The sequence below is a fragment of the Trypanosoma conorhini genome (genome assembly GCF_003719485.1).
Source record: "Trypanosoma conorhini strain 025E chromosome Unknown Tco_14.4_contig_00173, whole genome shotgun sequence".
Taxonomy (NCBI): Eukaryota; Euglenozoa; class Kinetoplastea; order Trypanosomatida; family Trypanosomatidae; genus Trypanosoma; species Trypanosoma conorhini.
The window spans coordinates 3,427-30,636 of record NW_021704261.1 but is presented as its reverse complement, the minus strand read 5'-3'; the positions used below and the strand labels follow the sequence as shown (position 1 = coordinate 30,636).

The 27,210-nt window shown below is 60.8% G+C and overlaps 12 protein-coding genes across 12 annotated transcripts in view, besides 32 other annotated features; all 12 read left to right on the top strand.

Moving 5' to 3' along the window:
* The window catches only part of Tco025E_03717 (histone H3), a gene marked incomplete at both ends in the record, with an annotated part of 408 nt that extends 307 nt beyond the window's left edge, over positions 1-101 (top strand). The window contains one exon of the mRNA XM_029370635.1: positions 1-101. This exon is cut by the window's left edge and continues 307 nt beyond it. Within this exon, the coding sequence (XP_029229255.1) occupies positions 1-101 (101 nt within the window).
* Positions 102-140: 39 nt separating this feature from the next.
* Positions 141-175: a microsatellite.
* A 729-nt stretch (positions 176-904) lies between these two features.
* On the top strand, positions 905-2,722 carry Tco025E_03716 (zinc finger protein; the record flags this gene model as incomplete). Its single annotated transcript, XM_029370634.1, has 1 exon — positions 905-2,722. One exon carries the CDS (start codon positions 905-907, stop codon positions 2,720-2,722), a length of 1,818 nt encoding a protein of 605 aa, XP_029229254.1.
* A 103-nt stretch (positions 2,723-2,825) lies between these two features.
* Positions 2,826-2,887: a microsatellite.
* Positions 2,888-3,266: 379 nt separating this feature from the next.
* Positions 3,267-3,788, top strand: Tco025E_03715 (uncharacterized protein; the record flags this gene model as incomplete). The annotated part of the gene is made up of 1 exon (XM_029370633.1): positions 3,267-3,788. The coding sequence occupies one exon, from the start codon at positions 3,267-3,269 to the stop codon at positions 3,786-3,788; it is 522 nt and encodes a 173-aa protein (XP_029229253.1).
* Positions 3,789-3,790: 2 nt separating this feature from the next.
* Positions 3,791-3,821: a microsatellite.
* Positions 3,822-3,971: 150 nt separating this feature from the next.
* Positions 3,972-4,040: a microsatellite.
* Positions 4,041-4,091: 51 nt separating this feature from the next.
* Positions 4,092-4,224: a sequence feature (A-rich).
* Positions 4,225-4,314: 90 nt separating this feature from the next.
* Positions 4,315-4,384: a sequence feature (A-rich).
* A 180-nt stretch (positions 4,385-4,564) lies between these two features.
* Positions 4,565-4,587: a microsatellite.
* An 82-nt stretch (positions 4,588-4,669) lies between these two features.
* On the top strand, positions 4,670-7,420 carry Tco025E_03714 (putative DNA repair helicase; the record flags this gene model as incomplete). The annotated part of the gene is made up of 1 exon (XM_029370632.1): positions 4,670-7,420. One exon carries the CDS (start codon positions 4,670-4,672, stop codon positions 7,418-7,420), a length of 2,751 nt encoding a protein of 916 aa, XP_029229252.1.
* Positions 7,421-7,483: 63 nt separating this feature from the next.
* Positions 7,484-7,507: a microsatellite.
* Positions 7,508-7,537: 30 nt separating this feature from the next.
* Positions 7,538-7,565: a microsatellite.
* A 100-nt stretch (positions 7,566-7,665) lies between these two features.
* Positions 7,666-7,685: a microsatellite.
* A 14-nt stretch (positions 7,686-7,699) lies between these two features.
* Positions 7,700-7,727: a microsatellite.
* Positions 7,728-7,845: 118 nt separating this feature from the next.
* Positions 7,846-7,891: a sequence feature (G-rich).
* A 49-nt stretch (positions 7,892-7,940) lies between these two features.
* Positions 7,941-7,962: a microsatellite.
* Positions 7,963-7,975: 13 nt separating this feature from the next.
* Positions 7,976-9,421, top strand: Tco025E_03713 (uncharacterized protein; the record flags this gene model as incomplete). The annotated part of the gene is made up of 1 exon (XM_029370631.1): positions 7,976-9,421. The coding sequence occupies one exon, from the start codon at positions 7,976-7,978 to the stop codon at positions 9,419-9,421; it is 1,446 nt and encodes a 481-aa protein (XP_029229251.1).
* A 9-nt stretch (positions 9,422-9,430) lies between these two features.
* Positions 9,431-9,463: a microsatellite.
* Positions 9,464-9,491: a microsatellite.
* Positions 9,492-9,712: 221 nt separating this feature from the next.
* Positions 9,713-9,759: a sequence feature (A-rich).
* An 81-nt stretch (positions 9,760-9,840) lies between these two features.
* On the top strand, positions 9,841-11,940 carry Tco025E_03712 (uncharacterized protein; the record flags this gene model as incomplete). The annotated part of the gene is made up of 1 exon (XM_029370630.1): positions 9,841-11,940. The coding sequence occupies one exon, from the start codon at positions 9,841-9,843 to the stop codon at positions 11,938-11,940; it is 2,100 nt and encodes a 699-aa protein (XP_029229250.1).
* A 257-nt stretch (positions 11,941-12,197) lies between these two features.
* Positions 12,198-12,235: a microsatellite.
* Positions 12,236-12,344: 109 nt separating this feature from the next.
* Positions 12,345-12,367: a microsatellite.
* A 75-nt stretch (positions 12,368-12,442) lies between these two features.
* Tco025E_03711 (uncharacterized protein) lies at positions 12,443-13,582 on the top strand (the record flags this gene model as incomplete). Its single annotated transcript, XM_029370629.1, has 1 exon — positions 12,443-13,582. One exon carries the CDS (start codon positions 12,443-12,445, stop codon positions 13,580-13,582), a length of 1,140 nt encoding a protein of 379 aa, XP_029229249.1.
* Positions 13,583-14,252: 670 nt separating this feature from the next.
* Positions 14,253-14,284: a microsatellite.
* Positions 14,285-14,908: 624 nt separating this feature from the next.
* Positions 14,909-14,960: a microsatellite.
* A 98-nt stretch (positions 14,961-15,058) lies between these two features.
* On the top strand, positions 15,059-17,452 carry Tco025E_03710 (uncharacterized protein; the record flags this gene model as incomplete). Its single annotated transcript, XM_029370628.1, has 1 exon — positions 15,059-17,452. The coding sequence occupies one exon, from the start codon at positions 15,059-15,061 to the stop codon at positions 17,450-17,452; it is 2,394 nt and encodes a 797-aa protein (XP_029229248.1).
* Positions 17,453-17,543: 91 nt separating this feature from the next.
* Positions 17,544-17,582: a microsatellite.
* Positions 17,583-17,748: 166 nt separating this feature from the next.
* Positions 17,749-17,812: a sequence feature (A-rich).
* Positions 17,813-18,629: 817 nt separating this feature from the next.
* Positions 18,630-18,662: a sequence feature (A-rich).
* A 261-nt stretch (positions 18,663-18,923) lies between these two features.
* Positions 18,924-20,081, top strand: Tco025E_03709 (exonuclease; the record flags this gene model as incomplete). Its single annotated transcript, XM_029370627.1, has 1 exon — positions 18,924-20,081. The coding sequence occupies one exon, from the start codon at positions 18,924-18,926 to the stop codon at positions 20,079-20,081; it is 1,158 nt and encodes a 385-aa protein (XP_029229247.1).
* Positions 20,082-20,439: 358 nt separating this feature from the next.
* Positions 20,440-20,463: a microsatellite.
* A 34-nt stretch (positions 20,464-20,497) lies between these two features.
* Positions 20,498-20,531: a microsatellite.
* A 23-nt stretch (positions 20,532-20,554) lies between these two features.
* Tco025E_03708 (megakaryocyte stimulating factor) lies at positions 20,555-24,025 on the top strand (the record flags this gene model as incomplete). Its single annotated transcript, XM_029370626.1, has 1 exon — positions 20,555-24,025. The coding sequence occupies one exon, from the start codon at positions 20,555-20,557 to the stop codon at positions 24,023-24,025; it is 3,471 nt and encodes a 1,156-aa protein (XP_029229246.1).
* A 109-nt stretch (positions 24,026-24,134) lies between these two features.
* Positions 24,135-24,163: a microsatellite.
* Positions 24,164-24,178: 15 nt separating this feature from the next.
* Positions 24,179-24,201: a microsatellite.
* A 72-nt stretch (positions 24,202-24,273) lies between these two features.
* Positions 24,274-24,301: a microsatellite.
* Positions 24,302-24,525: 224 nt separating this feature from the next.
* On the top strand, positions 24,526-25,812 carry Tco025E_03707 (uncharacterized protein; the record flags this gene model as incomplete). The annotated part of the gene is made up of 1 exon (XM_029370625.1): positions 24,526-25,812. The coding sequence occupies one exon, from the start codon at positions 24,526-24,528 to the stop codon at positions 25,810-25,812; it is 1,287 nt and encodes a 428-aa protein (XP_029229245.1).
* Positions 25,813-26,038: 226 nt separating this feature from the next.
* Positions 26,039-26,068: a microsatellite.
* Positions 26,069-26,128: 60 nt separating this feature from the next.
* Positions 26,129-26,545, top strand: Tco025E_03706 (cofilin/actin depolymerizing factor; the record flags this gene model as incomplete). The annotated part of the gene is made up of 1 exon (XM_029370624.1): positions 26,129-26,545. One exon carries the CDS (start codon positions 26,129-26,131, stop codon positions 26,543-26,545), a length of 417 nt encoding a protein of 138 aa, XP_029229244.1.
* A 142-nt stretch (positions 26,546-26,687) lies between these two features.
* Positions 26,688-26,722: a microsatellite.
* Positions 26,723-26,765: 43 nt separating this feature from the next.
* Positions 26,766-26,865: a microsatellite.
* A 216-nt stretch (positions 26,866-27,081) lies between these two features.
* Positions 27,082-27,109: a microsatellite.
* Positions 27,110-27,210: the final 101 nt, after the last annotated feature.

The window sequence follows — 27,210 nt, the reverse complement described above, 5'->3', positions numbered from 1 at the left end:
CCAGAGCAGCGCGATCCTCGCGGCGCAGGAGGCGACGGAGTCGTACGTCGTGTCGCTGCTCGCCGACACCAACCGCGCGTGCATCCACAGCGGCCGCGTGACGATCCAGCCGAAGGACATCCACCTGGCCCTCTGCCTCCGCGGCGAGCGCGCGTAGGCGTGCGGCGGCGGCCGCCCCTCTTCTCGCCCTAGACGGAGCAGGGGTGATGGGGGCGGGCGCCCGCACCCACGACGCCCCCTCACCTTGCTTTCATCGCCTGTGTTCTGCCCGTCTCGCGCGCTAACAGCCACGCGGCGTGCGTGGGCCGGCTCGGCGCTTCCGACGCGAATGACGTCTCCGGATGCTGATGCCCCCGCCGTGTAGCGCCTGCGAGTTGCACACAGCCCCATAGATTGGCTCTTGTTTTCTCGTTTTGTTTTTCGTTTGTTTGGTTTTGTGGCGCGTCGTCGTTATTTGTTGGTTTGCTGTTGTGTATGCGCTGCGTGTCCTTGCGAAAGCTGCTTGGATTTTTTCACTGCCCACCTTTTTTTCTACCCTCTTGCCTTTTGTTTATTTCTTGAGAAGCCGCAGCAGCAGAAGGCGCTCGACTGGGTGGTGAGTTGCCGGTGCGGAAGCAAATACGTCTCCGTCGGGTAGCGCCGCTCCTCTCGCTCCTGTGCATCCAGGCGCCCTTGAGCCCCTCCCCCCGTCTTTCGGGTTTCGTTGCGGGGGCTAGCCGCGCGCGCAGCGCGCCCCGTTTCTGGTCGCTGGGACCGTTTGGCCTGTTCCAGCCGCTGGCATCTCTCCCCCATTATTCCTTCCCCGCTAAGACGTGGCTTTCGGGCTTGGTTTTGTTATTTTACTCCCCTTTCTCGCGCTGTGCGTGTGTGTTTGCCTGAATTCCTCCGTGGGGCGCTGGCGGGTATGGCGATGAGGCGGGAGACGTCCTCGGGCCACCGGGCGCACCTTACACGCGGCACGATCCCCGCGCTTCCAGCTGAGCCTGCGCGTGGCTCGCCTGACTCGCCCCTGCGCAACCGTCGGTACGTCGCCCCGGGCCCTGACGTTGCCACGGAGGCTCCGCAGACGCGCACCCACGGCCACGACCCGTATTCGCGCCACGTGTATTCTCGGCCCGCAGAGCGGCGCGATATTCCATTTACCCCAGAAGTGACGCCCAGCACTGGGCGAATTAATGATTCCCCGCATGGCAGCCCCTCCCACCCTAGTGGAACTCACAGCGTTGAGGGGAACAGGAAGCCTGTGTGCATTCGCATGCTTCTCCCCCCGTCCTTTCCAGAGACAACTGCGTATGGGGAAACGAGACACCGAGAGCTGCGTTCTTGGCGTGACTTGCCGGCAAACCCCCTCATTGGGCTTCCTGGCTTGGCAACCCCTGCGGCACCGGTAGATCGCGAGGACTGCAAATTTTACTGCGATGCCTGCCAGAAGGGCTTCTTTGCCCAGGAGCGGTACGACAAACACATGCTGGAGCACATCTGGTGCACCGTGCCGGGCTGCCGCTTCACCTGCCGAAAGGGCAAGGAGTGGAAGATGGAGATGCACATGGAGACCCTTCACAACCGTCCGGATGCGCCTGACCTTGCCGATGTTGGGACGTACCTGTCGCAGCGTAAGCAGCGCTTCCCTACACAGGACGCGGTGAAGTCGAAGGTGGAGGAACTCTTTTATAAGGCGTCTAGGGGAGTTATCCTGCCGGACGAGCGTCGCCGCTGGCTGCGTCAGCACGGTGTCCTTGTGCGGAAACGCCCTCGAACCGAGGAGGCATACATTGATTCCGATGCCCTGCAGCAGTCTGCACGTGCTGCGACCAGTAAAGCGGCCGAGCGGCACAGGCGACAGCAGCAGCAGCAACACGCGAACGAGGAGGAACCCGAGGAAAAGGAGGAGGTTACGGAGAGGCAGAGGTTGCCGGTGCCGACACCACCTCACCATGCGGAAGAGGCCGCTGTGAGGGAACATCTCCCGACGGCAGCGGAGCATCCTCCAGCTCCCGGGCGCCCAAAGCGGATTATTCCCCTTGGTCCAAACGGCACGCTAACGCGAGGCCAGAGGGTGCAGCTCATACGTGAGCGCTACCGCGATGCAAAGACCGTGCCATCGTTCTACGTCTGCCCCCGCTGTGGGGAGAAGGGCCGCCACTGGGTCGACGAATGCCCCACGAGAGGCGACGAGACCTTCGAGCGGCGGACTGTTTGGGGCGAGGAGCGTCGGGAGCCGCCGCGGCAAAGGCGCCGCACGGAGCGCGACGCTGAAGAGGCGAAACCAGCAGCCCAAAACGCAGGCGACAGTGAGGGCCAAGTCGACGACGCCCCTGCACCTTCAGGAGGGGACGATAGGGGCACGCAGGGCGGCGTGGCGTCGCCCTGCGACGGCGAGGGCCGTGCAGAGGCTGCGGCCTTGGAGCTCGTGGAGGATGACGGCGGCCCGCCGGCTGAATTGTCTGCAAGGAGGCACGACAACTCGGAGGGCGCCACAAACGCAACACCGGAGGTCAGCCGAATGTTGGCGCCAGTTGCAGCGGCGGCACTGTCGAGGCGAGGGAGGAGGCCACAAGAGGGGCAGTCGCGCCAGTCACAGCCCGCACGTTCCCGCCCTCGGCCTCCGCCGCCCCCGACGCTGTATGAGCGTCTAGTGGAATCGCGAAAAGCGAGTGAGCAGGGCCTTCTTCTTCAGGCATTCCGGTTTTTCGTTATGCGCAGATTTTTTGAGCCCTTGTGAGAAGTTGCACAGAGCTCCCCCTTCTTTAAGGATAACTGCGACTGCGTGCGCATTCTGCAGAATTAATTATCACCGCTGTGCTCGTCAGAGGCGGCTGCGTTCATGTGTGTCTCTGTGTGGATGTGTGTGTGTATGTGTGTCTCCCTCTCTGTGTGTGCGTGTGTGGAAAAGACGACGGGTAAGAGGCGTGAGCTGATGTGTCTCCCTCTTCGCTTTCTCTTTTATTTGCTGACGGCCGAGTTCTACTTGCCTGTGTTCCCGCGTTTCTTGTGGACATCGCTTGAACTCGCCGCCCCTCGCCTGGACTCCCCCTTCGCTCCCTTGGCTCCCTCTCTTATTTATTTACGTATATTTTCCCCTCTGCCTTCCTTTACTTGCACTTGCGTGCATGTGTGGTGGCGGTGGCGCCTGCCAGTGATCCTGCGGCCCTCCGGTCTCAAGCCTCGGCACAAGAGCCAAAGCAAAACAGCAAGTACAAGTGCAGCCCACAAGACTAACACAAAGCAGCAACAACAGCCGAGCCCATACCAAGCGCCTCACCACAATGCCGACGGAGGTTGCGAAAGTTGCGAGTTTCCCCACGAACAACGAGCTGATGGGGCAGCTCATCGGCCACAGTGGTCGCCCCGCGAGCTCGGCGTCAGGGGGTTCGTCCGGTGCTGGCGCAATGAACCGCCTTTTGACGTTTGTCGACGATGACGGCGCGACCTCACCGACGTACGGCATAAACGAGAACGGTGTCCTGGACGCCGCGCCTCGGGCGACCCGCATTTCCTTCGACATGATTGGGGTGGTAGGGTTGTCGGAGGACATGCTGGCGGAGCTGTACGAGGCGTTTGACGTGCGCCAGCGCGGCGGCGTGGAGCGTTCCGTGATGCGTGAGATGATGAAAACCGGATTCTCCAACTACGGTGCGCCGTGCGGCGACAAGGACATTGAGCGCCTCTTTGAGCACGTCACGCCGTTCAGCGTCCGCCGCCGGCTGAAGGAGAGCGACGGCGAGGAGGATGATTTAATGCCATTCAACGAGTTTTGTGCCCTTTTTCTGTCCTGGCTGCGGCTCTAGCCCGGCGGCGGCGGCGGGAGCTGGCGGAGGTGGGGAAATGTATACAGTAAGCGAAAGCCGCAAAGTGGAGGCGGCGGCGGAGCGATAGCCGTTGAGGAGGCGAGCTTCCAGCGAATGTGCAATGGATGCCAAGTTTAGTGATGTACCAAAGTCACGGGATACAGTACGCACACGCGGAAAGGTGAAAAAAAAACAAAAAGCAAAAAATAATAATAAAAAAAAACTAGACAAAAAAAAAGACAGAAACAAAGAGCTTACGGACATTACAACAACAAAAAAATTAGGAGCTGCATTGAATAGATATTTTGTGTTTGTTTTTTTTCGATTTTATTCCATTTGTCTCTCTCTTGTGGTGGTGTGAGTTTTTTTGTTTCTTCTACTCTCCTTTTTGCTTTGCTTTTTTTTGTGTTTGTTTCCGTCTTCTTTTTTTTTGGTTCCACGTGTGTCAAAGGGTTATTCCCGCTTGGTTTATTTTCTTTCTCCCCGCCCGTCTGCTCACTTCGAGCATCCGTTGATTTGGGCCCCATTTTTTGTTTTTGTTTTTCGTTTGTTTGTTTGTTTGTTTGTTTTTTTGCTTTTTTTTGTTTTTCGTTTTTAAATCTTCGAGCCCTGCGCGAGAGATATTTGGCAAACAATCGCCGGTGCGTTTCGACGCCTCTTTTTTTCTCTCGCTCTCTGTGGGGGCGCCTGAGCCTCTGTTGTCTCCCTGCCGTGCGGCGGTGACCCCCCCCCCTGTGAGGGGCGTGTCCGGCCGCTCTCCACGCCGCGCCCTTCCCTTTTTTTTTCTTTTCTTTTTTTTGGTCTGCGTTTGCGGCGGCGTGCTGTGGGGGCCACGGGGCAAACGTAGCGACGCCCGCGTTGAAGCTCAGCGGGGGTGCGAGATGTTTGTTGGCTCGAACGGGAGCATCTTCGTGAACAACGCCCACCCCGCCTACCCGCACCTCGCGGACTTCCTCACGTCATGCTGCGAGCCCGTCTGCCGCACGCTGCACATGAGCGAGTACGTCATTTCCCCCTCCTCCCTTTCCGCGGCGAGCGCCGAGGGGACGTACTCGACGGGTATGATACGGAACTTCATTCGGCACTTTCGCCTCGACGAGCAGCACCGACTGCCGGTGGACCTGGCGAAGTTCGCGGCGCTCGTGCGGCGATTGGAGGACGAGGCGGATGTGGCGCCCGGGGCAGCGCAAGCGTCGCAGCAGCTGCCTGCAAAAACGCCGGGAGACGAAGATGGGGCGGGCGCGGATGAGGGCGGGCTGAAGCGGGTGAAGAAGGAGAACGGCGAGCCAGCCTCCTTTGTGAAGCGGGAAACGACTGAGGCGGCGGCCGTGCCCCCTCGCCGTTTTCTCTCGCTTGTGAGGGGCGTCGTGGCCCGGCCGGAGCCGCTTGTCTCTCGTGCGGTGTGCTGCCCTGACGCCCTCCGTTCCTTGCCGCCGGACCTGGAGCAGATGCTCTCGGAGGAGGAGCGGTCGTCGCGAGTGCGCATCGTGCTTCAGCCGCGACTGCGGTCATTCCAGCGACAACAGTCGCATCTGCAACGGCAGGTGCACCATGAAGACGAGGAGAGGCTTGCGTACTTCCTCGTGAGCCAAAATCGGCAGCATCTGGAGTTCCTGGTCAGCCGCCTGCAGGAGTTTTTGGTGCCCGTGTCCCTCCACGGTGTGATGCGGTGGGTGCTCTCCGACGTGGACCGAGGCGTGGAGGAGAAGAGCGTCGTGGAGAGCGGCAGGGCCAAGACGTTGCGCAGACTTTTCGACACCCCGCCGGCGTCCGACGTGTCGGCGGTGGGCGATGCTGGCAGCACAGGGAGAAAGTATTCCCGCCTGGTCTACAAGAGCCAAGTAAAAGATGGGAAGCTGCGCAATGTGCGGGAGCGGCTCTTCAAGGAGCTTGGCGTCTGTGCGGACCTCTTCTACGACTACGGCCAGGATGGCACACTCGCCGTGCGGGACTTGGCGCTCGCTGAGGACGTGCGTCTGCGTCCCTACCAAGTGGCCTCACTGGAGCGCTTTCGTTGCGGAAACAAGGCCCACCAGGGGGTGATTGTGCTGCCGTGTGGGGCGGGGAAGACGCTCACGGGCATTGGGGCGGCGGCGACCCTAAAGAAGCGGACGATTGTCATGTGCATAAATGTCATGTCCGTCCTACAGTGGCAGCGCGAGTTCCTTCGTTGGACGAACCTGTCGGAGGAGCAGGTGACGGTGTGTATTTCGGACAAAAAGCAAATGCCCGGTGATGTGTTTATCACGACGTACAGCATGCTGGTCGCGCGGCGGCCTGGCGTGCCAGAGGAGGAGCAGCGGGAGGATGCAAAGATGACCGCCCGCATCCTTGCCAGCGTGGAGGAGCAGGCGTGGGGACTACTGCTGCTGGACGAGGTGCACACCGCCCTCGCCCACCACTTCCAGGAGGTGCTCAACAAGGTCAAGTACAAGTGTGTGGTTGGCCTCAGTGCGACGCTTCTGCGTGAGGACGACAAGATTGGCGACCTGCGGCACCTCGTGGGGCCGAAGCTGTACGAGGCCAACTGGCTTGAGCTTACCCGAGCTGGTTTTCTCGCCCGCGTGGAGTGCGCCGAGGTGCAGTGTCCGCTTCCGCTACCCTTCTTCACAGAGTACCTAAAGAGTCAGGCGGAGGACGACCCGTTTGCGCGCCGCGGGACAAACTCACTCGCACGCGCCGTGGTGTGCTTCAATCCGTACAAGCTGTGGAGTGCGCAGGCCCTGCTGGAGTTCCACCGCAACCGCTCGCCCCCCGACAAGGTCATCATCTTCTGCGACGACTTGGAGGGGGTGCACTACTACGCGCGCCACCTCAACGTGCCCTTCATGGACGGGTTTACCTCGGAGGTGGAGCGTGCCAACCTCCTCCAGTACTTTCAGCACTCCAGCGACATCAACGCAATCATTCTCTCCCGCGTTGGCGATGTCGCGCTGGATCTTCCATGCGCCTCGGTTATTATCCAGCTCTCCGGGTTGGGTGCCTCGCGTCGCCAGGAGGCGCAGCGACTGGGTCGTATCCTGCGTCCTAAGCCACCCTCACTGGACAACACCTGCTCCTACTTTTACACCCTCGTGTCGCAGGACACGCATGAGGTTCATCAGAGCTATGGGAGACAGAGCTGGCTGCGGGATCAGGGGTTCGCGTACCGTGTGCTACAGTGCGACTCCGTACTAAAGGAGTTGTGGCGCACCGGGGGGAAACCCTGCTGCGTGGGACACCCACAATGGTGGTACGAGACATTGGACCGATCGTTGTCGTCGGCAGTGGGTGGCAAAGGCAGCCTTTGGATTCCCTTTTCACGGCAGGCCTCACGCCGCATGCAGTACTACTTTGTGCGTGGGAGAGAAGGCTGCGAGCTGGACTCCGCCGTGCTTGGCGACACCCCAAGACCGGGGGAGATGCTTGCCAGCGGCGTAGAAGAGAAATGGACCGTGCGCTTCAGCGCCTCCAACGCTCCAGAGACCTTTGGCACCGTACAGATGGCCGAGGACAACCCGACCCTGGTGCGCCGTGTCTGCGTTGGCCCGCTGGATGCCGAGCACGACTGTCTAAGTGAGGAGGGGGACTGCGTCCATTACGTTCTAGAGCAAATGAGGCTGCTGGTCAAGAGGCGGGCAAAGCCGCGATGAGATGTGAGAATGGGAGCGAAGGGATTTTTCCGTGTCGTAGGCGCGGAATGGGGGGTTTCAGGCTTTTTGTTCTTGTTGTTGTTGTTGCATTCTTCCTCTGGGCCCCCTTCTGCGCCGTGTTGTTGTTGTTGTCTTTTTTTTTTGTCTTCGCTCTTACGCGTGGAGGGGCACAGCGCACCTTTTTTCCCGCCCTCCTCCCCTCACTTGTCCTTCGACCGCCTGCTTTAACTGATGGCGCGGGGTGGGCCGCCGCCACCGCCGCCGCATTTTTATTTCATTCTCCTCCTCCTCCTCCTCCTCCCACTCCCTGTTTGCCGCCAGCAGTCACAAAGCCCGGGTGACGCCAATTAGTGACGTATTCATTTTCTCTTTCTCTCACATGCTCCTTTTTTTTTTGCTTCTCAGCGGTGCGCGTGAAAGAGGTGTCACTTCCCTTGACTTCCCTTCCTTTATTCCCTCCGTTCCTTCGCTGACGGCGCCCGCACATCGGGCGCGTCTGCTGGGACTTCCACCGCCTGTCGCGGCGGCAGCAGCAGCAGCAGGGAACGCTGGCAGATGGAACCGCGAGAGGGAGCGCAAGGCCTTGAGGCTCCTGCCGGGCCCAGCCGCGTCGAGGGTGGGACAGGCGGCAGCGGCGGCGAAGTGGCGGAAGCGGAGAGGCGCCAAAGTAGCCTGCTGCGCAGGAAGGTGGAGTTGCAGCATCGCATACAACAACTGCGTGATGAGGAGAGCATGCTGCAGCATGAGAAGGCGGTGAGGTCCTTTGCGAAGGCAAAGGAAGAGAAGTTAGCGACCGCGGCAGAGCAGAGACAAGGTGGCAAGCAACATAGTGGTCGAAAGGCATCAGAGCGGCGCCCTCCCGAGCAGAAAAAGTCTCTGCCGGGAGCCGAGACTCCCAACGCTGGGGCCACCATCACCGACAAGGGCAGCTGTGACACGAGGACAAGTAAAGCCGGCCAAAGCACCTCAGGTGCGAGCGTGCAGCCCCTCCCCTCCCACCGCCCACGCGGCTCCGCTCAGACAAGGCGGGAGCACAGCCGGACATCTTTCGTGCTTGCCGGCGCGGCGGCGGCGGAGGGGGTCGAGAAGGGTAGCGGCCGGCCCAGCATGGTTCCCGTCCCTCCGCGCCCCCGCCGCCCCTCTGCCGACACGGAGGAGGAGGGGTCGAGTGTGCAGGAGGAGGGCCTCGTGCTGGGCTTGGACTTTTCGCGGATTATTCACTCCTCGCAGATGCATGTGTTTGGCGGGGAGATGCAGGCGGAGGCCAAGCGCCGCGCCCGGCGGGAGAAGATGCAGGCAACCGAGAATCGCCATCAAAGATCCCTGCGGCGGCTAAATCTTGTCGAGGAGATGTTTTCGAAGGCGCTGGAGCGTCGCATGCGGGCGATGGAGCGAATAGCCGCCGATCCGCCGGCCGACCGCCTCGTTGGCAACCATGCGGTGCAGCACATTCCCGTCTCGGCGCTTTCGGGCCAGTTGAGGCAGACGGCACTGGCGCTCATGGCGGGTGACATGGAGGAGGTGCCGATCCCCGCCCGTGCTCCCTCCCCCACCGGCGCAGGCAGAGACGCGCTTGGGAGGAGAGTTTTCCTCACCGCCGTTGACGCAGCGGCGGCGGAGAAACAGGCAAAGGCGCCAACCGACGCCCCTGACGCGGAGGATGCATTGCAGGCGACAGGGGAGGAAACGGACCCCTCTGCGGGGGTCAACGGCGTTGACGAGGAGGAGCTTCTCCGGGAGTGGCAAGAGCTGGGCTACACTGCGGTGTACCTGCCGGCGACAAGGCGGTTGGTGTATCCTGGTGCACATGATTTTCATAAGCGGAACTCCAAGAAGCCGTACTCACCCAACGCATGGATGCAGATGCACATGCCGCCATTACCGCCGCTTCATCTGGTGCAGCGACAAATTCCGCCTGAAGTCATTTTATCGCACAGTCAGGCGAATTCCGTCGGACGCCGCCGCCCGCTACCATTTATTTGCATTCCTCGCAAGAAGTAGCAATAACCGTATATGTAAAATACTATAAATATATATATATATGTGTGTGTGTGTGTGTGCGTGTAAGTGTCCACACCTGTATGCTTTTCTTTTGTTGGTTTTTTGCTGTTGTGATTTGCCGTTTTCGATGTCGGTTCCCCCTCTCTTTCTGCGTATATTTATATGTATGTATGCGCCTCCGACTACGTCTGTGTATTCTTCTAGCTACGTGTCTTCCGAGTGCCAAGAGCCATCTTTCTTCTCTTCCTGCTGAGTCGTCTCTTTTTGCCTTTTAACGACTACCACCGCCAGTTTATTTTTTTATTTCATTTTATTTTATTTTTCTTTTTTCCTTTTTTCTCCCCCTTTTGGCATTTGCTCTTTCGCCCACACACAGGCCCGCGGGGACGTGCCCCTGACGAGCTGCACTCATGCGGGCTATGATTCCTCCCGAGCTACGCGCCCTGGCGCGGGTGGTGAGCGACGTCGACAGCAAGCAGTTTCCCGAGCTCTTCACCCCCGTTGGCCTCAACCCGCCTGTGCAGGAGCTTGAAATGCTGCTGGCGGAGATCACCGGGGCCCCCCTTTCCGCGAAGGAATTTCGGCAGTTTCAAACGGTGATAATGGAGCAGAGGCACCACCTGCGCGGGGTGGACCTCACGACAGTGGCGGAGTCGCAGGTGGGCACCGCGCTCTCCCTCACCTCACGCCTGGACACCACCTGCACGGAGGCGGATGTGCCGCTGGCGCACGTCTTTCCTCGCATGAAGGAGGCACACAACTTCTTTTTGGGCATTACATCGTTCAAATGTTCGCTGAAGCAGGCCCCCGTCTTTTACCGCCTTTCCGATGCATTATGCACTCTGCTGCTCCGCGCACTGGAGGAGCTGCAGCGCTACATGGATGAGATGACGCCCTCTAGCCCGGTGCGTGGCGGAGCAAAAGGAAGATCCAAAGGCAGACCCTCCTTGGAGGATGAGGCGCAGGAAGACGCGATGCTGTGGGTGTGTGAGGGAGTGCCGCTCCCTGCTGAATTTGAGTGCGTCTTTGCCGATATCGACGGCGACGTCGGGTTCCACTTGGCACATCTGCGCTGGTACGTGGAGGCGTGTCAGCAGTCGAGCGGCTTCGATTCAGGCACGTACTTGGGGGACGTTTCCGTGCAGAAGATTTGGAACACCTACGTGGGGAAGGAGAGGTCGGCGTGCTTTGTGGAGAACTTTGCACCCGCGCTTCAACTGTTCCCTGAATGGTCGCGCGTGCCGATTATGGAGGTCGTCAACTACCGGGGGTGCGGGGTAGTTTCGCTCTACACCCTGAAGCGCCTCCTCAGCGTTTGGGGCCCTTTTCTCCTGCTGGACCGCAACATGAAGGAAGACATGCGAGTGGGGCTGTTTGAGCTTGAGCATTCGCTGGAGTACCACCAAAAGGCGTTTGCGCGGCGCGCGGGGGCGGAGGAGGGGGACTGCCTCGCCACGCTGACCGACACCCCGGGGGAGGTGGTGGCGCTCGTCCTCCTGCGCCGGTCGAGGGACCGCGGCGGCGCGGACGGTGGCGGCGGCGCAGACGGTGGCGGCGGCCTGACGACGTGGAAGATACGCTTCACGCAGCAAACCGGGGCGTGGGTGGCGGAGGGACTCACCATGGCGGAGTACGACACCGTCTACGACGCCTGCTGCGCGTTTCCGGAGCTGTTTCGCCGGCCGTGCGGGAAGTGCTACCAACTCGTGGAGAACCCGGCGGAGGGCGACGCCCCGCGGGCGGAGTTCAACAACGCGACCGCACACACCGCCTCCAGCCTGCACCGCGCCTGCTTTCGCAACAACAGTCGCTACGTGAGGACCCTGCTGGAGCGGGGGTCTGCGGTGGTGGTGAACACCACCGTGACGGATCCGGCCATTTCGGCCCAGTTCTCCTGGACGCCCCTGCTGTGTGCCGTGAACAACCCCAACAGTGACCCCGGGGAGGTGGTGCGGATGCTGCTGGGCGCCGGCGCAGACGTGAGCATACACGACGAGGCGCAGTGCACTCCGCTCTACTACGCCATCGCCAACGGCTACGTGGATGCCGCACGCGCGCTGCTCGAGCACTTCCCGCGCCTCTCCACCTCCTGCTCCTCCGTCCCGCTGCTCGTGGCCCTCGGGGCGCACCACTTCCACGCGTGCGAGAGCGACATCCGCCGCCTCTGCGACCTCATCCCGTCGGCCGACATGCTGCGGGTGCTCCTGCCGTACCAGACAAGCCTGCCCTTGCTGCAGCTCTGCGTGGACATCATCATTGGCAAACTCAACGGCGAGGAGCGGCTGCAGCGGCCGACTGATGACACCTCCATTTGGAGCCCCAACGGCGCGGTGGAGCTCCGGACGCCGGAAGAGGAGGCATTTCTCACGGACGTCATTGCGTACCACAGCAGACTTTGCCGGAAGTTCCGCGAGGACGTCTCGGCCGCCGCCCGGCTTCTGTACAACCACTGCTACTTCCTTTCATGCAGGGAGGCGTTCAAACCCGCCCCGGAGGAGGACTCTGCGGCTTCCGCGTGATGCGTAGGGCGTAGTCGCACGCGCGCAAGCAAAAAAGTAAAGCGTTAGCGCGGTAGACAACTTTTCCTTCCTCGCCCCCTCCGTGTGTGCGTGTGGGGTGAGAGAAACAACGAAGACTCGATCGAGAAGTGAGCGGGCGAACGTCGGAGGCAGATGTAAAATTTGTTGTTGGCCTTTTTTCTTTTTGGCACTTCGTTTTTTATTTTTATTTTGCCTACAAAAGACCCAGAGGCTTCTCTGAGAAGAGACGGACCTCAGCGGGTGCATGTGCGCATGCGTGTGTGTGCGTGTGTGCCTCACCGCATTGCACTTCTGCGCACTTCCTCTTGCCCAGAATTTCTTTCTGGTGTGACGTTTTTTGCGGCGTATTTTTTAATTTTAATTTTAATTTTTCTTCTCCCTTTTGTGTGTATGTGTGCGTGTGTGTTTTTTGCCTCCGCGCTTTTCCCTGCACGTGCGACGGTCTTCTCTTCCACGTGCGCTTGAGCAGCCGCCAAAGGGCATGCCGGGCCACACAAAGCGCGCCATGGCGCAACGGAAGGCGAACAAGGAGCGCCGGGCGTGCGAACACGGGCAGCGTCCGGCTGCATCGCGCCGCAGCAAAGCGCAACCGGGGCAGCGTGCGCTGCAGGGGCAGCAGCGCGGCCGGGTGCCGTGCGCCAGCATCTACGACGAGGCGGACCCGTTGGACCGCCAGCTGTTTGACTACATCATTGTGGTGGATGTCGAGGCGACCTGCGAGGAGGGCAACGCCAACTACCCTCACGAAATCATCGAGCTGCCAGGGGTGCTCATTGACGTGCGTCGCGGCGTGGTGGACAAGCAGCGCTCGTTTCGCTCGTACGTGCGGCCGTGGCGCAACCCCGTGCTCTCCGGCTTCTGCAAGGCCCTGACCGGCATTGCGCAGGCGGACGTGGACGGCGCGCCCAGTCTTCCGGAGGTAGTGAAGGCGTTTGAGCGGTGGTACCGTGCGACGATTCCGGCGGGGGCCAAAGTTGCGTTCGCCGCGGACGGCCCGTGGGACTTCAAGAACTTCATCTACGAGCACTCCGTCCTGCGCGACCACGTGGGTTTCCCCGGCATCTTCTACGAGTACCTCGATATTCGCACGACGTTTGCCCACCACTTTAACCGTGGCGCCCCGATCAAGTTGGACGCCATGCTGCGGCGGATGCAGCTGGAGTTTGAGGGCCGCCCGCACTGCGGCTTCGACGACGCGGTGAATATTGCGCGGCTCGCCGTGGCGATGATGCGGGCCGGCTGCGTCTTCGACTTCCTCATCACCATCCCCATGGAGGACGCCTACCACTACCCGCTAGACGGCTACCCGCTCTACCGCCGCGCGGAGGGCAGCGGGCGGCTTGACCCCGACGTCGTAGACGACATCGCCAAGCGGTGCTACGGCATGGAGTACTTCAGCTTTGGGGAGCGGCACCGGGAGGCGGTGCTGCAGTACCGCATGAAGCACCCCCACCAATTCCGCGGCATGACCGTGAAGCAAATGGAGAAGAGGCTGCACCGCGGGAGGCTGGCCATTCGCTGTCGCCTGGTCGCGCTCTGCGCGCTCGTGGTTGTTGCCGCCGGGATGCTGCTTGCGCTGCTCTTCACAAGGGTCTCCCGGTGGTGGGGGCGGCCGCCGTAAACCCGCTGCATTGCCGAAGTCTAAATTAAAACAAAGAAGCAAAAAAAAAAGGCAGTAAGCGGAAAAGTACATACATTTATTTTTTTCCCTCCTTTTTTTTTCTTTTTGCGTGGTGCGGCGTAGGGGCCTGCTCTGCATGCGTCGTGCTGGGGATGTTGGCACCCGTACGAGTAACACGTGTAAGACGCACGCATACGCGAAGTTTTTCTTTCTTCCGTAGCTCCTCCCACCACGACCACCGCCACTACCGCTCGGGCTGAGAAAATGGCGAGAGGACATCGCAGCAGTTGTGTTTAAAGGCAACAACAAAAAGAGGGGGAGGGGAAAAAAATGGGCAATTACTGAAGCCACGTGCATCTGCTGGGCTGTCGCTTGTCTGACGCAGTGTGGAGGTGCCTGCTGCGCTTTGACGATGCCTTTGCGTCTCTCCTCTTTTTTTTTTTTTTTCGTTTCGCGCTCGCGCGCACTTTTTCCCCCGCACACACCGCCTTCCTCGGCAGGAGTAGAAGGCAGGCAGGAAGGGGCAGCGAGAAGGGGGCGGGGGCGCCGGCCGTCGGCAGCAACACAAACCAAAGAAAAAAAAAAGGGCTTACGCAGCAATCCTGCACAACACACACACACACGGTTTCGAGTCAAAGTACACACCCAGCGAGGAGGGGGGGGGGAGAACGAGTCAGTGAGAGGCGGAGTGAGTGTGTGAGTTGCGCGGGGCCTCAGAGAGAAGGCCCCACCCACAAAAGAGAAGAAGAAGAGCGGTAAACCAAAAGAACGAAATACAAAAAATATTAGGTAAGACCTGCTCAGTCCTCCCACAGACGCGCCCCGCGCCGTGTAAAACTCGTACATTCGTTTCTTTTTCTTTTTTCTCCCTTCTCTGTTTGTCTGTGCCCCGACGCCGGGAGGGAGTGAAGGACACCCCCCCCACTGAGCAGAGCAGGCGACGACACCCCACCCCGCCCATTTGTTTATTTGGTTGTTTGCAGCGCCCCGCGTGCCGCCGTCACCGTCGCTTCCGTGCGCGCGTGGTGGTGGGGGCCTTTTCGCTGCTCGGGGACCCACTCGCCCCCCGGCTCCACTTCTGCCGCCGCCCACCGGGTGACGCGCGGGCGCGGCGGCGTGTCCCACCGGTCCTTCACCGACGTTCTTGCGTGCAGAGGCGCGTGTGCCCCCCACCCGCAGGCGGGCAGAGGCAAACAGCGGCAACAAAGGCTGCGTGCGAGTCGTCCCGGCGAGGGGGCAAGGCGAACGTGAATCAAAACAAATTGACGGGAAAAGTAAGTAGAAAAGAAAAAAGAATCCGGAAAAAAAAGAGGAAAAAGGTGAGATAAAATAAAACAAAACGAAAAACAAGACGAAGCGGGGGAAAATAAAAAAAAACGATATTGAGAGGCAGCAGCGAGCGACAAGTGTGGGAGCAATTAGAAGGGAGAGAGCAGGGCGGGTGAGGGTGTGAGAACGAGAGAAGCAAGTTGAGTAATGAGCGCAGAGGACGTGCAGTACCACGCGTTGTCGCCGCGGGGCGAGCGGACGGGCGCGCTCGCGAGCAGCGGCGCCAAGCAGACGGGCCCGCTTGAGGGCGGCCATTCCGACGACTTGCCGAACACCCGCCAGTCGCTGTCGGGCCATGCGGAGGACGGAGGTCCGTGGTGGGCGGCATCGAACAAGGCAGAGCGACGCGTTTCGGCTCGCGTCTTGCATCGTGGTGGACGCTGCCACGGCGTGAAGGAAACTGCGAATTCCAAGTTAGAAAAGTGCCGCGCGGCAAGGTCCCTGGCCATCCAGTGGCTCTCTTTGCTGATGCACAGCCCACCAGACGCCTCCACGCTTGAGGCGTACCGAAGGCTGAAGCTGCAGCATGGGCAGCAGCACGTCAGCGAGGATGCAGGGTCCGTCATGCTCGAGGGGGTCGCGCACAAAGGGGCCTCGTTTGTGGATGTCGTGAGAAGAGGCGTTGGCTCCTCTTCTTCGTCTTCGACGGCTGCTGCCGCGGTTGGCGTTAGTGCCGTTTCAAATGCTGGCACCCAACAGGAAGGCAATATCGGCTCGAGCAGACTTCAGACTTGCGCAGAGACGTTTGAGCTTGTGCCAGTGGATGAGCAGTCTGTCTCGGAGGTTGTCCGGCTGCTACGCGAGATTGCCTTGGGGTGTGCCTCGCTGGGAGCCCCCTCGCCCCGGAAGGACGGGGCTGGGATGAATGGTGCGAGTTCCTTGCCCCCCACCATGGGGGGCGGTGAGACGGGCGCTTCGAGTGACAGGGTAGTGGGCCGCGGTGTCAGCGTCAGTAGCGGTTGCAGCAGCAATAGCTGTAACTCTGGCTCGCTTTGCACTGCGGCTGATTGCCAATTGAGGGAGGTCAAAACTCGCCTTAGTGCTCTGCGTCAGTTGGTGCAGAATCGCGAGGAACTGACGTTGGTGTTGGACACTCTACTGGGCAGTGACTGGTGCCTGGACGGCGATGCGTCAGCGAAGGAGTTGGAAGTCGCATGTCCCGCCGAGGTGCTGCTGCCACCGTCGCAGGCGGCGAATTCGGGCATCACTTCACAGCGGGCCCCGCCCTCCGTGGACAGGGCAACGGCGCAGAAACCGACGCAACGGGGCGGGGCGGATGAGGCGCAGCAGCAGCAGCCGTTGCAGCTGGTTGTGGAAAATGTGACGGTGAACAGCACCCTCAATCACAAGGCCGTCCCTTTTGAGTCGCGACTGCATTCCCTTTTGGCGACTCCTCCACTGAGTGCGGCCCCGTATTACTTTTCCGGTGGATCCGCATCAACGCCGGCGGTGGATCCTCACACGGGTTCTCCTGCGTCTTACGCAACCACACCATTGCTTCACTGCAGCGGCGGCAGTCCGGTGGAACCGGTGAGCTCGGCCATACCGCTGGCCAATACGGCAGTTGTAGGCGGCGCGACACCACCGACAGGGCCCTCCCCATTTTCGCTTGGCACAAACTTCAAACTGGAGTCTCGTGAGGACATGCTTCGTCGCCGCACAGCCGCTGCAGCGGCTGTGGCCCACTATGCGCATGGAACCTCTGGCAACTACTACGGCAACCGCTCCCGGGTCCCTTGGAGCGGTCCTGCTTCCCCTCCCTTGTCTTTTATGAACCCCGCTGTGAATGCGACGCACTGCCCGTATGACTATCTACTCGTGTTGGATTTTGAAGCCACCTGCGAGGAGAGCATTCCGCCGTCGTATCTACACGAAATCATTGAGTTTCCTGTGGTTCTTGTTGATGTACGACTGCAGCGGGCTGTGGCTGAGTTTCGCCAGTTTGTGAAGCCTAAGGTGAAGCCCCAACTGAGTGAGTTTTGTCGCCGTCTGACGGGTATTCGTCAGGAAGATATCGACAACGCCTCGCCGCTGGAGGAGGTCATTCGCCGATTTGAGCGATGGCATGCGCATACCATTCCCCCCGGCTCTCGCACCATGCTGGCCACGGATGGTCCCGCCGACCTGAGGGAGTTTATGTATGTTCATAGCGTCTCACGGCAGGGCATTCGCTTCCCCAGCATGTTTTACCAGTGGATCGACGTGAAGCGTTTCTTTGCACACTTCTTTCAGTGCCAGCAGGGCAAAATACGAGCGATGCTAGATGCGCTGAACTGCCCCTTTGAGGGGCGGCTGCACAGCGGCATTGACGACGCAAGGAACGTTGCAACCATTGTGATACGCATGCTGAAGCTGGGATGCTCCTTCTGTGAAATACCACTTAGCCGCTTGCCGTACGGGGTGACAGCTACCACCGCAAGCCTCATGCCGTCGGAGGCAGCAACGGCCACAGCCACAGCAGCGGCGACGACAGCGACGGCGACAGCGACGACGGTAGAGCCGGTATCGACAAAAAATGCAGCGAATGCTGCTTCATCATAGTCCCAGCCGAGGCAGACAGGCAAGCAGAAGAAGAGGGGGATGCGGAAAAGACAGATGTGCGGTGAAGGAAATCCAAGAGGGTGAGCTGGCCTATATATATATATATATATATATCTATAGATATGTACATGAAGGCAATTTGTGGCTTGTACTTCCCCAAAACGTGTGCTTAGGTGTGGTGAGCGACAGAGACGTGGGGGAGGTTTCTTCGTGAGCGCGATGGAAGGACGGGGCACGGATGTGCCCTTGTTTTTTTTTTTTTTCCGTTGGGCGTTTATATTTCTCCTTTTCCGCGCTTGTATGTCTGTTCGTGCGTGTGTACGTTTTTTTTTGTCTTTTTTTTTCTTTGATTGTTTGATTTTCCTTCTTCCCGCCTTGGCTGTGCAGCGAAAGAGCAAGAAAAGAAAACGCAAAGAGTATGAACAGAGGGTGATGGGGCGTGGATGCGTGCGAGACGAGGAGGGAGTTGAGGCGGCGACAGTCCTCGGGGCTGCCGAAGTGGGCGCTTCGTCCAACCCTCCCACACGGTTCTCCGTTTGTAGTTGGGATATTTTTGATATGTTTCTTGTTTAGTTTTTTTAGTTTTTTTTCTTTCTTTTTTTTTTGCGCCTTTCGGATTGGTTTTTCTCTGGCTGTGCTCTTTGGCCCAGTCGTAGGTGTGCCGGCTTGTGCCTAGAAGTCGTGGCAACCTGGTGGGTGGCTTGCGACCATCTCCGTCCCCACCGATGCAGTTACCGCATCACTAAACACCCGTTTTTTTTTCCTTTTCTGTTGTACAAAGGAAAAATTTTTGTTTTTGTTTTTAGTGCTGTTTTTGGTTGTTGTTGTTGTTGTTGTTGTGCGTGTGTTTTTTTTGTTTTCGTCTTCTTTGCTAGTACTGTGGCTGTTGCACCAGCCAATGCTTCTTGCGGTAGCTGCTTCTCCGACGAATCTGGTTTTTCTTTGCTGCTTCCTCCCTGCCTGTTTCTTATACACACGCCTGTATATGTGTATATGTGCATATATGCGTATACGCGTATATGTCTGTATATATTTCCGCCTACAGCCACGCATTTTGGGGGGCGTGCGGGCAGAGACGCGGGGGAGGGCCTCCTGGGCCCATCTCTCCGTGTCTGCGTCTGTGCCGCTCGTTGGGGGCCGGGTGGGAGGCACCGTAGGGGTGGGCGCCCTCGCCTGATTGCCTTTGCCTGTTGCTCCGCCTCTCCTTTGCAAAGGTTCCCTGTCGCTGCCCCCGCCCCCGCCGGCGTGGCAACAAGAAAAAAAAAACAGTGACAATTTTTCCCTACCGAACGGGTTGCGGGGCGTCGTCAAAGCGCGTCCACGCCCTTTTGGTTTGTAGTCCGGGAGTTAGCGAGCAGGTTGCGCGGGCGGCAAGCGGCGAGGGCGCGTCGTCGTCCTCGGCGTGGGGGCGCCGGGCGGAAGAAGGCACGAGCAAAGCGCACACAACGTGAGGGCGAAGCAACAAGGGGCGATGCGGGCGCGGGACCTGGCGGCGGAGGTGGCTCTGACCCGGAAGGAGCTGCGGCCGACGCCGGAGGAGGGCGCGTCCCCGACGAGTGCGGACGACGGCGCTGCGGAGGGCAGCGGGCCTCTGCGCGGAACGGGCACGCGGTTTGACATCCTTCTGCAGGGGTCCAGCGGCCACGGTGGGGCGGAGCACAAAAAAATGATGCGGGCGGCGGAGAGGGGGACGACGGGCCGCGCAACCGGCGTGGATGGCGCCGCCGATCGCCGGCACGGTTCATCACCGCAGAGCAAACGGCGACTTGTGCCGCAGCCGTTTTCTCACCTGTTGGTGTGTGACTTTGAGGCGACATGCGACGGCGCGAGCGTGGGCTACCCGCACGAGATCATCGAGTTCCCGGTGGTTTGCGTCGACACCGCGGAGTTGTGCGTTGCGGCGGAGTTCCACTCATACGTGCGACCCACGAGGAACCCGCGTTTGACGCAATTTTGCACGACGCTGACGGGCATCACGCAGGCGCAGGTGGATGCGGCCCCGACGCTGCCGGAGGTGTTGAGGCGCTTTGACCGCTGGCTGCGGGAGGTGGTCTACCCGCTCTGCCGCCAGTGGGCGACGTCGCACCCGGGGCGCCTGAGCAACTCCATGCAGTCGCAAAAGCGCCGCTTTGCGTACGACGAGGCGCATGCCCCGGCGTGGACCGACTGCGAGCGGATGGTTTGCATGGCGACGGACGGCCCGTGGGATATGCGGAAGTTTATGTACGAGTGCAGCGTGCTGCGGGACGGACACGAGTTCCCTCCACTCTTTTACCGCTGGGTGAATGTGCGTCACAGTTTTGCCGACCTCTTCCGCGTGCGCCCGCGCAAGCTGACGGACATGCTACGGAGGTTGGGGCTGTCGTTTCTCGGCCACCCGCACAGCGGCATCGATGACGCCCGCAACATCGCCCACATTCTCACCGAGCTCCTGAGGCGCGGCTACCGGGTGAATCGCGTCAGCACCATCGCGTACGCCAACGCAGCAGTGACGCAGCCGCTGGAAGACCTGGACGGGGGCGAGGCGCGCCCGGTCCACACTAAGTCTGAAGGGAATAAGAGCCGCACGGGCGGCAGCGGCGCCAATTCCGCTGGAAAGCGGCGTAACAAACGGCGTCACGCGCACTGAAGCGTGGCGGACACTATTGTTTTTCGTCCTCGGCACCTGCGCAGGCCGCTTTTCCCCTCTTCCCCGCTCCCCGCTTAACGTTCTATTATTATTCTTGCTTTTGTTTTCACGGCTTTGTGGATCCTTCCCACTATTTTTTTTGTTTTTCCCTCGTTTGACATTTTTGTTTTTCTTTTTGCCCTGCGTTCTTTTGCTGGACTGCGCCTCCTCCGTATTCGCGGCAGGCGCGTTCCGAGCGTCCACCTCTCCACCGCTAGGGGGAAAAACACCGACAGCAACAGCAGCAGCTACTCGTTGCAGCAGCCAGCAGGGCCGCCCCGGGCCGCCACGACAGGGACACTTTTCTGTGGCGGCGTAGACACACACACGCACGCACGCACGCCGGGCGGAGACGAGGGGAGTTTGGGGCGCGCGACCGGCAGCGGCAGGCAGCCGCGCAGTGGCAGAGGCGACAAAGAGGCCGTGGGGGCAGCATGGAGAACCGCGCGATGGAGTTGTTTCGGGTCAGCGTTTCTCGCAGTGCGACGAACACCTCGCTTGCTGCATCCGCCGTGGCGCAGTCCTCGTTTAGAGTGACCTCCGCCTCGCCGGGTTCCAGCCCGCTGGCGCTTGGCCTCGAGGCCGAGGAGAATTCGGCGGAGCGGATGCCTTCGCCGGGTCTGCGCGGCGCGGCACTTCTGCAGGAGGCTGAACAACAACCAAAACAACAACCCCGGCAGCAGCTGGGTGAGCCGTTCGCGCGAACCACACTCACGTCTCCAGCGTTGAGTTTGCGGGCTGACTCACCGTCGTTCGTGAGGTCTCTCCTGCAGTCCCCGCCGCGCGTCCGTCCCACCAGCGAACTTCTGCCGACAAGAGCTGCGATGGACGTGCCACGGAGTGCGCCTATGTTTGTACATGCTGAGGAGGATGTGCCCCACGCGGCTCATGCTTGCTTGTCAGAATCAACGGCTCAACCACAGAGTTCAGTAGCGTCGCCGAAGCTTGGTAACCCCACACACGGAGACTCGACGACATTCAACGTCCCCGGCTCTGTGCCCTCCGCCGCGACAGTGAGGTCTGAGGAGAAGGCGGCGCGCAGCACCACCTGCCACGTGTGCCCCTTGTGCGGCATCTCCGTGGTGCTGGTGGGGACCTTTGTGGAGCACCAGCTTCAGTGGAACGAGCACGTGGCCTCCTGGATGCATCAAAGGAACCTGCAGTTGCGAGCTGCGGCTCAGCGCAAGGGCCGCGGCCCTGTGGAGAGCGCGACTTGGGCTTTGACCCCGCCGCTTTCCTCAGGGCTGCTGCACACAACGGGGGACATTTCAGCCTCGCCGGTGTTGCTGCAGCCAGAGGACACGTCCCCCGGGGCCATCTCCCTGCTGCGTGCGATGGCGTTTCCGACGAGGGCGGAGGGGGTCAAAGCCGAGGCGTTCGCCCCCTCGCCGGAGCACGCGGGACGGGAGACGGTGTCGTTTATCACCTCTCCCCCCCATGTGCACAAGAAGCTCTTTGTCGCGGGAAACTCTGCGAGCGCCTCAGAAAACAACAACAGTGGTGAGGAGCACATGGAGGGCTGCCACACCGAAGACGCCCCCGCTCCCTTTTGGACGGAGGGCAACCCACGCCGCAAGGCGCTGCCGCGGGAGATGTCTAGCGGTGCACCGCCACCGGCAGAGCAGAGAAGTGGCGGTGCCCCGAGCAACGACGGAAGCTCCTCGCGAGCAGCGGCAGCGCAAGAAGCCGACCATGTCGCCTCTTCGGAAGTTTCTGAAAGCGCCTCGCTGCGGGAGGAGCTTGCCAGGAGGAAGGAGCGTCAGTTGGAGCGCACACTCGCGGCGTTTCTTATGAAGAGGGAAGGCCAACAGCTGCTTGACTGCTTTCGCCGCTGGTTCAACCTCATGTTTGTGCGGACGGTAAACGGTTCATCCCTCCTGCATGGCTCCCCCCCAACACGCGGGCCCGCGGCAAATGCGGCTGCAGCTTCAGACTCGGCGGGGATCAGAAGCGGGAAGGAGGTTTCATTGCTTGGCTGCAATGCCGCTGAGGAGCAGCGGGAAGAGACTTCTGCGCGTGCCACCTCATCACACCCGGGTCACGAACCCAAATGGGACAAGCAAACGCGGGACAAAAGGACGACTGGCGATGGAGGACGCGAAGGCGCCTTCATGGCATCACAATTTAAGGATTTTGCCCACGTCCTGGGCAGCTCTTCCTCAAGCAGCGTGGAGGTGGAGGTGGCGAAGACGGATGTGAGCTGGCACATTCAACGCTCCGTGCGACAGCCCCACCACGGCGGGGAGGGCGACAGTGATGGAGCCTCGCCGTCCGGCTCCCTGGAGAGTGACACCAGCATTCAGGAGATGCTGTCCTCGCTGACACCGCGCTTACAGGAGCGCGTGCGGACCGTGCTGCGGGGTGAGCCTAGGCGGTCGCGTGCGTTCCCCAAGACCTCAAAGGCTTTAAGCAGTATGCGGTGCTCCTTACCGGTCCAAGTGCCGTCTCCCACTGGGCCGTCGCTCTTGGTCAGCGGCGGGGACAGCCGAGGTGCCCCCTCCTCCCCGACGGCGCAGGCTGCACAGAGCGGTTTGGAGGACGTGATGCAAGGGAGAAGCGAGTCAAGGTTAGGAGCTTCCTCGCTGTCCTCGACCCGTACGGGGCCCTGCCAACGATGCGGCGCAGAGGGAGATATCAAGCTGGAGTCGTATCTCACCCAGGGCTTGCACACTGCTACAGAGGTCGATGAGGCGGGAATGCAGGGCATTCCCGCTGCCATGGGTGTGGCGACTAGAAATGTTTCACCTCCGCCTGCAGAACCGGCCGCAGTGCCTTGGTTGCGGCAGGGGGACCCGCTGGGTCGCTCCTCTGGGGACACCGTCTCTGCCGGGGTGCGGGATTCCCCGCTGCGGTCGCACAGCCGGAGCTCGTTGGAGGGGCACCCGAAATCGCCCTCCAAGCGGGAGGCGTTGGCTTCGTCCCCGTCGCGGCGACGTGACTGGCCCGCCCAAGGCGCGGAGGAAACAGCGGATCTGGCTGCGCGTGAGAGTTGCGCTCCTCAGCCTTTTCTCTTGCATCAGCGCCGGAGCGGGCGGAGGAGCAGCAGAAGCTCTTCGCGGCCCCAGGCGAGGCGGGAGGAGGCGCTTCTGAGGCGGGGCAGGGCGGAGGAGACGTTTAGGGGCATCCCGGGGGAGTACTACTGCTACTACAACGCCGCCTACCATCGCGTGCTGGATCCGACCGCCGAGGTGTATTACGATGCACGGGGCAGGCGACTGCCGTTTTTTGTCGTGCGGCGCTCTTCCTCGGCGACGACGTCGCCGACACGTTGGCCGACTGCGACGACGCATCCGCAGAGTCCGCTTGGGCCGGGGCGCCTGAATCCATACTGTTCCGTCTGTGTGGGGCGCTATTGTCTTGTTCTCGTGGATGAGCACATGCAGCCGGTGGCCGTCCCGCCAAGCCGCCAACGAGGGGCGTTCGGCAACGGCGACGAGGCACACGGCGCTGTCTGCCCTGGCAGAAGCGCACGGTCTCCAACTCCTCGAGGGGCGCGAAATCCACTGCTCCCGAGGACTCCCCGTCCGTTGCCGCGGCGCACTGTTTCACGGGGGCGGCAGGACAGCCCTGCTTCGTCACAGCTGGCCTCCCGTTGCGCACCAGCGACAGGCAATAACTTTGCTGCGGCGACAGTTAGCGAGCATGCATCTGTGAGACCAAACCCTGCGAGTGACGCCCCGCTCAGTGGTTCCGGCGCACGTGATGAGACCCAACAGGAATCCGTGCCGGAGGAGGCGAAGTGGCTACGACGACAGGAGAGACGCTTGCGCCGGCGGGTGAAATCGCTGCTCTGGCGAGAACTACCGCAGTGTCGCGGAAGCCAACAGTGGGTGGAGTACCTCACATCCCTGAAGGAGACTATAAAAATCTTAGAGGCGTTGCGTTCTGGGGCCGATGTCCACTAGATGAACGTCACGTTTTGGTCTCCCTTTGCTGGTTCTCTCCCTCTCTACACTCTCCGTGCTTTGTATCTTTCTCGGTGTGTGTGTGTGTTTTGCCACGCGTGGTTCTGTATCTTTGTTTCCTTCTTTCTCTCTTTTTTCCCCCCCTTATATATATGTGTGTGTGTGTGTGTCTGTGTTTATTCACCCGTAGACTGTTTTAAATGCCTTTTATTTTATTCCCTGCACCGGCGACCGTTTTTCACGCTGCCTGTGTCTCTGTGTGTGTGTGTGCGTGTGGCGAAAAAGGGGATAATGATGGACGCATATGTCACGTGGTTGCTGTGGTGTGCATCCTGCTCTGCAGTTATGGCGTGTGTGTGTGGGAGGGAGAGTAGTAGACTGTGGGCCGCCGCTGCAGCCGCCGTACCTGTTGGGAGCCGTGATTCACCTTCTCCTTTTTCTTTTTGTCCATTCTCCCAACCGCCTCGCGCAAGAGAAGGAAAGGAAGGAGAATAACGTCAATGCAAGATGAAGGATTTTGTGCGGCTTCTGCGTCCTCGTCTTGCGGGACAGGGCCGCCGCCCCTCTTGCACCTTGGGCCTGCAATCACGCCACAGAGTCTCCGTCGCGCGCGAGTGTACGCGGACCTGCTCGCCAACCCGCCGCCGCCGCCGCACCCGTTCGGCGCCTTGCTTGAGGAGGCGGCGTGCCTGCGGGCCCGGGCAGGCGCGGCGGCTTTACCCAACACTGCGCGCGGCGCAATCGACGGGGAAGGCACAACACCGGGTTCCGTAGCTGCAGAGGGCGAAAATGCAGATCCACCTTCGTTGTTGGCGTTGCTGCGAAGGGAGCACGGTTACTCTGCGGGGACGGCGATGCACCGCATGTGGGTTCAGTACCCGCAGGAGTATCTGGCGGGGCTGGCGCAGCGGATCGCAGATCTTGTCTCGACGCGTGTGATGCCGCTGGTCGTTGGCGAAGGCAACGAAGGAGATGCCTCCCCCTCTCAGCGTGGGGCGATCAACGCGAGCGGGACCACGCCGGTTGCCGGGGCGGAGCGAGGCCGTTATGACATACACGTGCGCTTTTTCCCCTCTTCCGCCGCCCGGCTGCGGTGCCTCGCGCCCATCTCGCAGGTCTTCTGTGCGGAGGTGACCGTGCGGGACGTGGCGGCGCTGCAGCGGCTTGAAGAGGATGCAGAGCGCCTGCGGGCCCAGTACACCTCGGTGGCGGCGGAAGGACAGACCGTCCAGAGCGCGTTGGCTTTCTGGCGGGGCGTCAGGCTGAACGCGGTGGCTGAGGAGGGCGAGGGGGCGGCGGCGGAGGGCGTGGCGTCGGCCGTCGTGCTCGGCCGCACCGGCGCTACGGGCGATGCGGGACGCGTCAGCGCGGCTTCGGCGGGGGCGAAACGCGCCGCGTGGGTACAGCCGCCGGCCCACACGCGTCCGCGACGGGCGACGGCGAGCGCAGCTGCGGCTGCCGCCGTCAGTTCGTCCACCACGAGGCGGCGGGCGGCACCGCAGGCGACAGAAGCGGATGCCCCACAACTTCTGCTGCAGAGCTCGGCGGGGCTCGTGGCGGTGTTTTACCTCGCGTTCAGCGGCGCGTTGTACACCGGCGTGGCTTGCGGCGCGGCGGCGGCTCCTCCCGCTGCCCCAGGGCCGCCGTCCCGTGCGGAGACCCGCTCCGACGCCGCCCCGGCAGAGCCGCGGGTGGAGGCGGCGGCAGCGCCGCCGGATGCCGAGCCCGTTCTCTTCCTTCCCTGCGCCGCCAGAACGAGTTTCGTGCGCGGCCTGCTCGGGCTGTAGCGACCCCCCACACCTGCTGCGGCTTCTGGTGGTCTGTGCCCCAGTTTTTATTATTATTATTTTTTTTTCGTTTGAAACCTTCTTTGGTGCGTCTGGCCGGCTTGGTTGACGCCGTGGCCGCCCGGCGGCTCACACTCTTCTCCGTCTCCCCGACATTTGCACTCACGCACGCACGAAGAAGCAGCAGCTTTCCTCACGAGGCCGAGCGGCAAGGCAGGAAGGAAAACAGCAGCAGCAGCAGGAGTAGCAAGCACCATTACTAGCGCCAAGTTTTCCCCCAAAACAGGCAACCCACAAATCCGTCAAGCAATCAATCATGGCCATGTCGGGTGTTTCCGTCTCCGATGAGTGCGTCAAGGCGCTCACGGATCTTCGGCACAAGAAGTCCCGCTACGTCATCCTTCACATTGTGGACCAGAAGAGCATAGACGTCAAGACAGTGGGCGAGCGGGACGCCGACTTCCAGAAGTTTGTTGACGCTATCGACAAGTCCATCCCATGCTACGCCGCGTGCGACTTCGAGTACGAAACAAACGAGGGCAAACGCGACAAGCTCATCCTTGTCAGCTGGAACCCCGACTCGGGCGCCCCGCGCACGAAGATGCTGTACAGCAGCAGCCGCGACGCGCTGCAGGCGCCGACAGAGGGGTTTCAGCCCATTCAGGCGAACGACGTCTCGGGGCTCGACTTCGAGGAAATTGTGCGCAAGGTAAAGTCGCACCGCAAGTGCTAGGCCTTGGCCGCGCTGGCCAATAACGATATGAAAAGCGTGTGCGCGTGTGCACTTGCAGACGGTGAAGGCGCGGGGGCGTGGAGGGGATCTATATAGAGACCCCGTGGCCACAGACACGCGCGAGCAAGAGAGATGACGCCATAAAGCAAAAGCAAAAGAAAAGGCCAAAAAAAAAAGGAGGGACACAAGAACGGCAAACAAAGAGGGACCGAGAGAGACTGAACAAAAAAAGAAGACGAGCTGAGAAGAAGAAGAAAAAAAAAAGGAAGATGAAACAGCAGGGCAAGGCGAAAAAAAGGGAAGAGAAAAACGGAAGAAGAGGGAGTATGGGGGTTGGGGCGATGACGCCGAAGCGCCCAAGGAAGGAAAGGGGAGCAGAGCAACGCCAAGGAGGAAGTGTGGATAGAAAAAAAAGAAGGAGGGGGAAGGCGAAACCCCTCTTTGATGAGGCAGACTTCGGTTGAGGCATTATCGTCGGGATGAGAGACAGAGACACACTGGGGGAGCTTGCGGGTGCGTTCTTGCAGTGCGGCTGTAAGAAAAAAAAACAAAACAAAAAAAGACTGGGGGATAAAGAGGAGAAAACGCACGCGTGTGTGTGTGTGTGGTGGACGGGTAAACTTACGAAAGGAGGGAGAGGGCAGCGTGTCGTGGCGGCGGGGAGC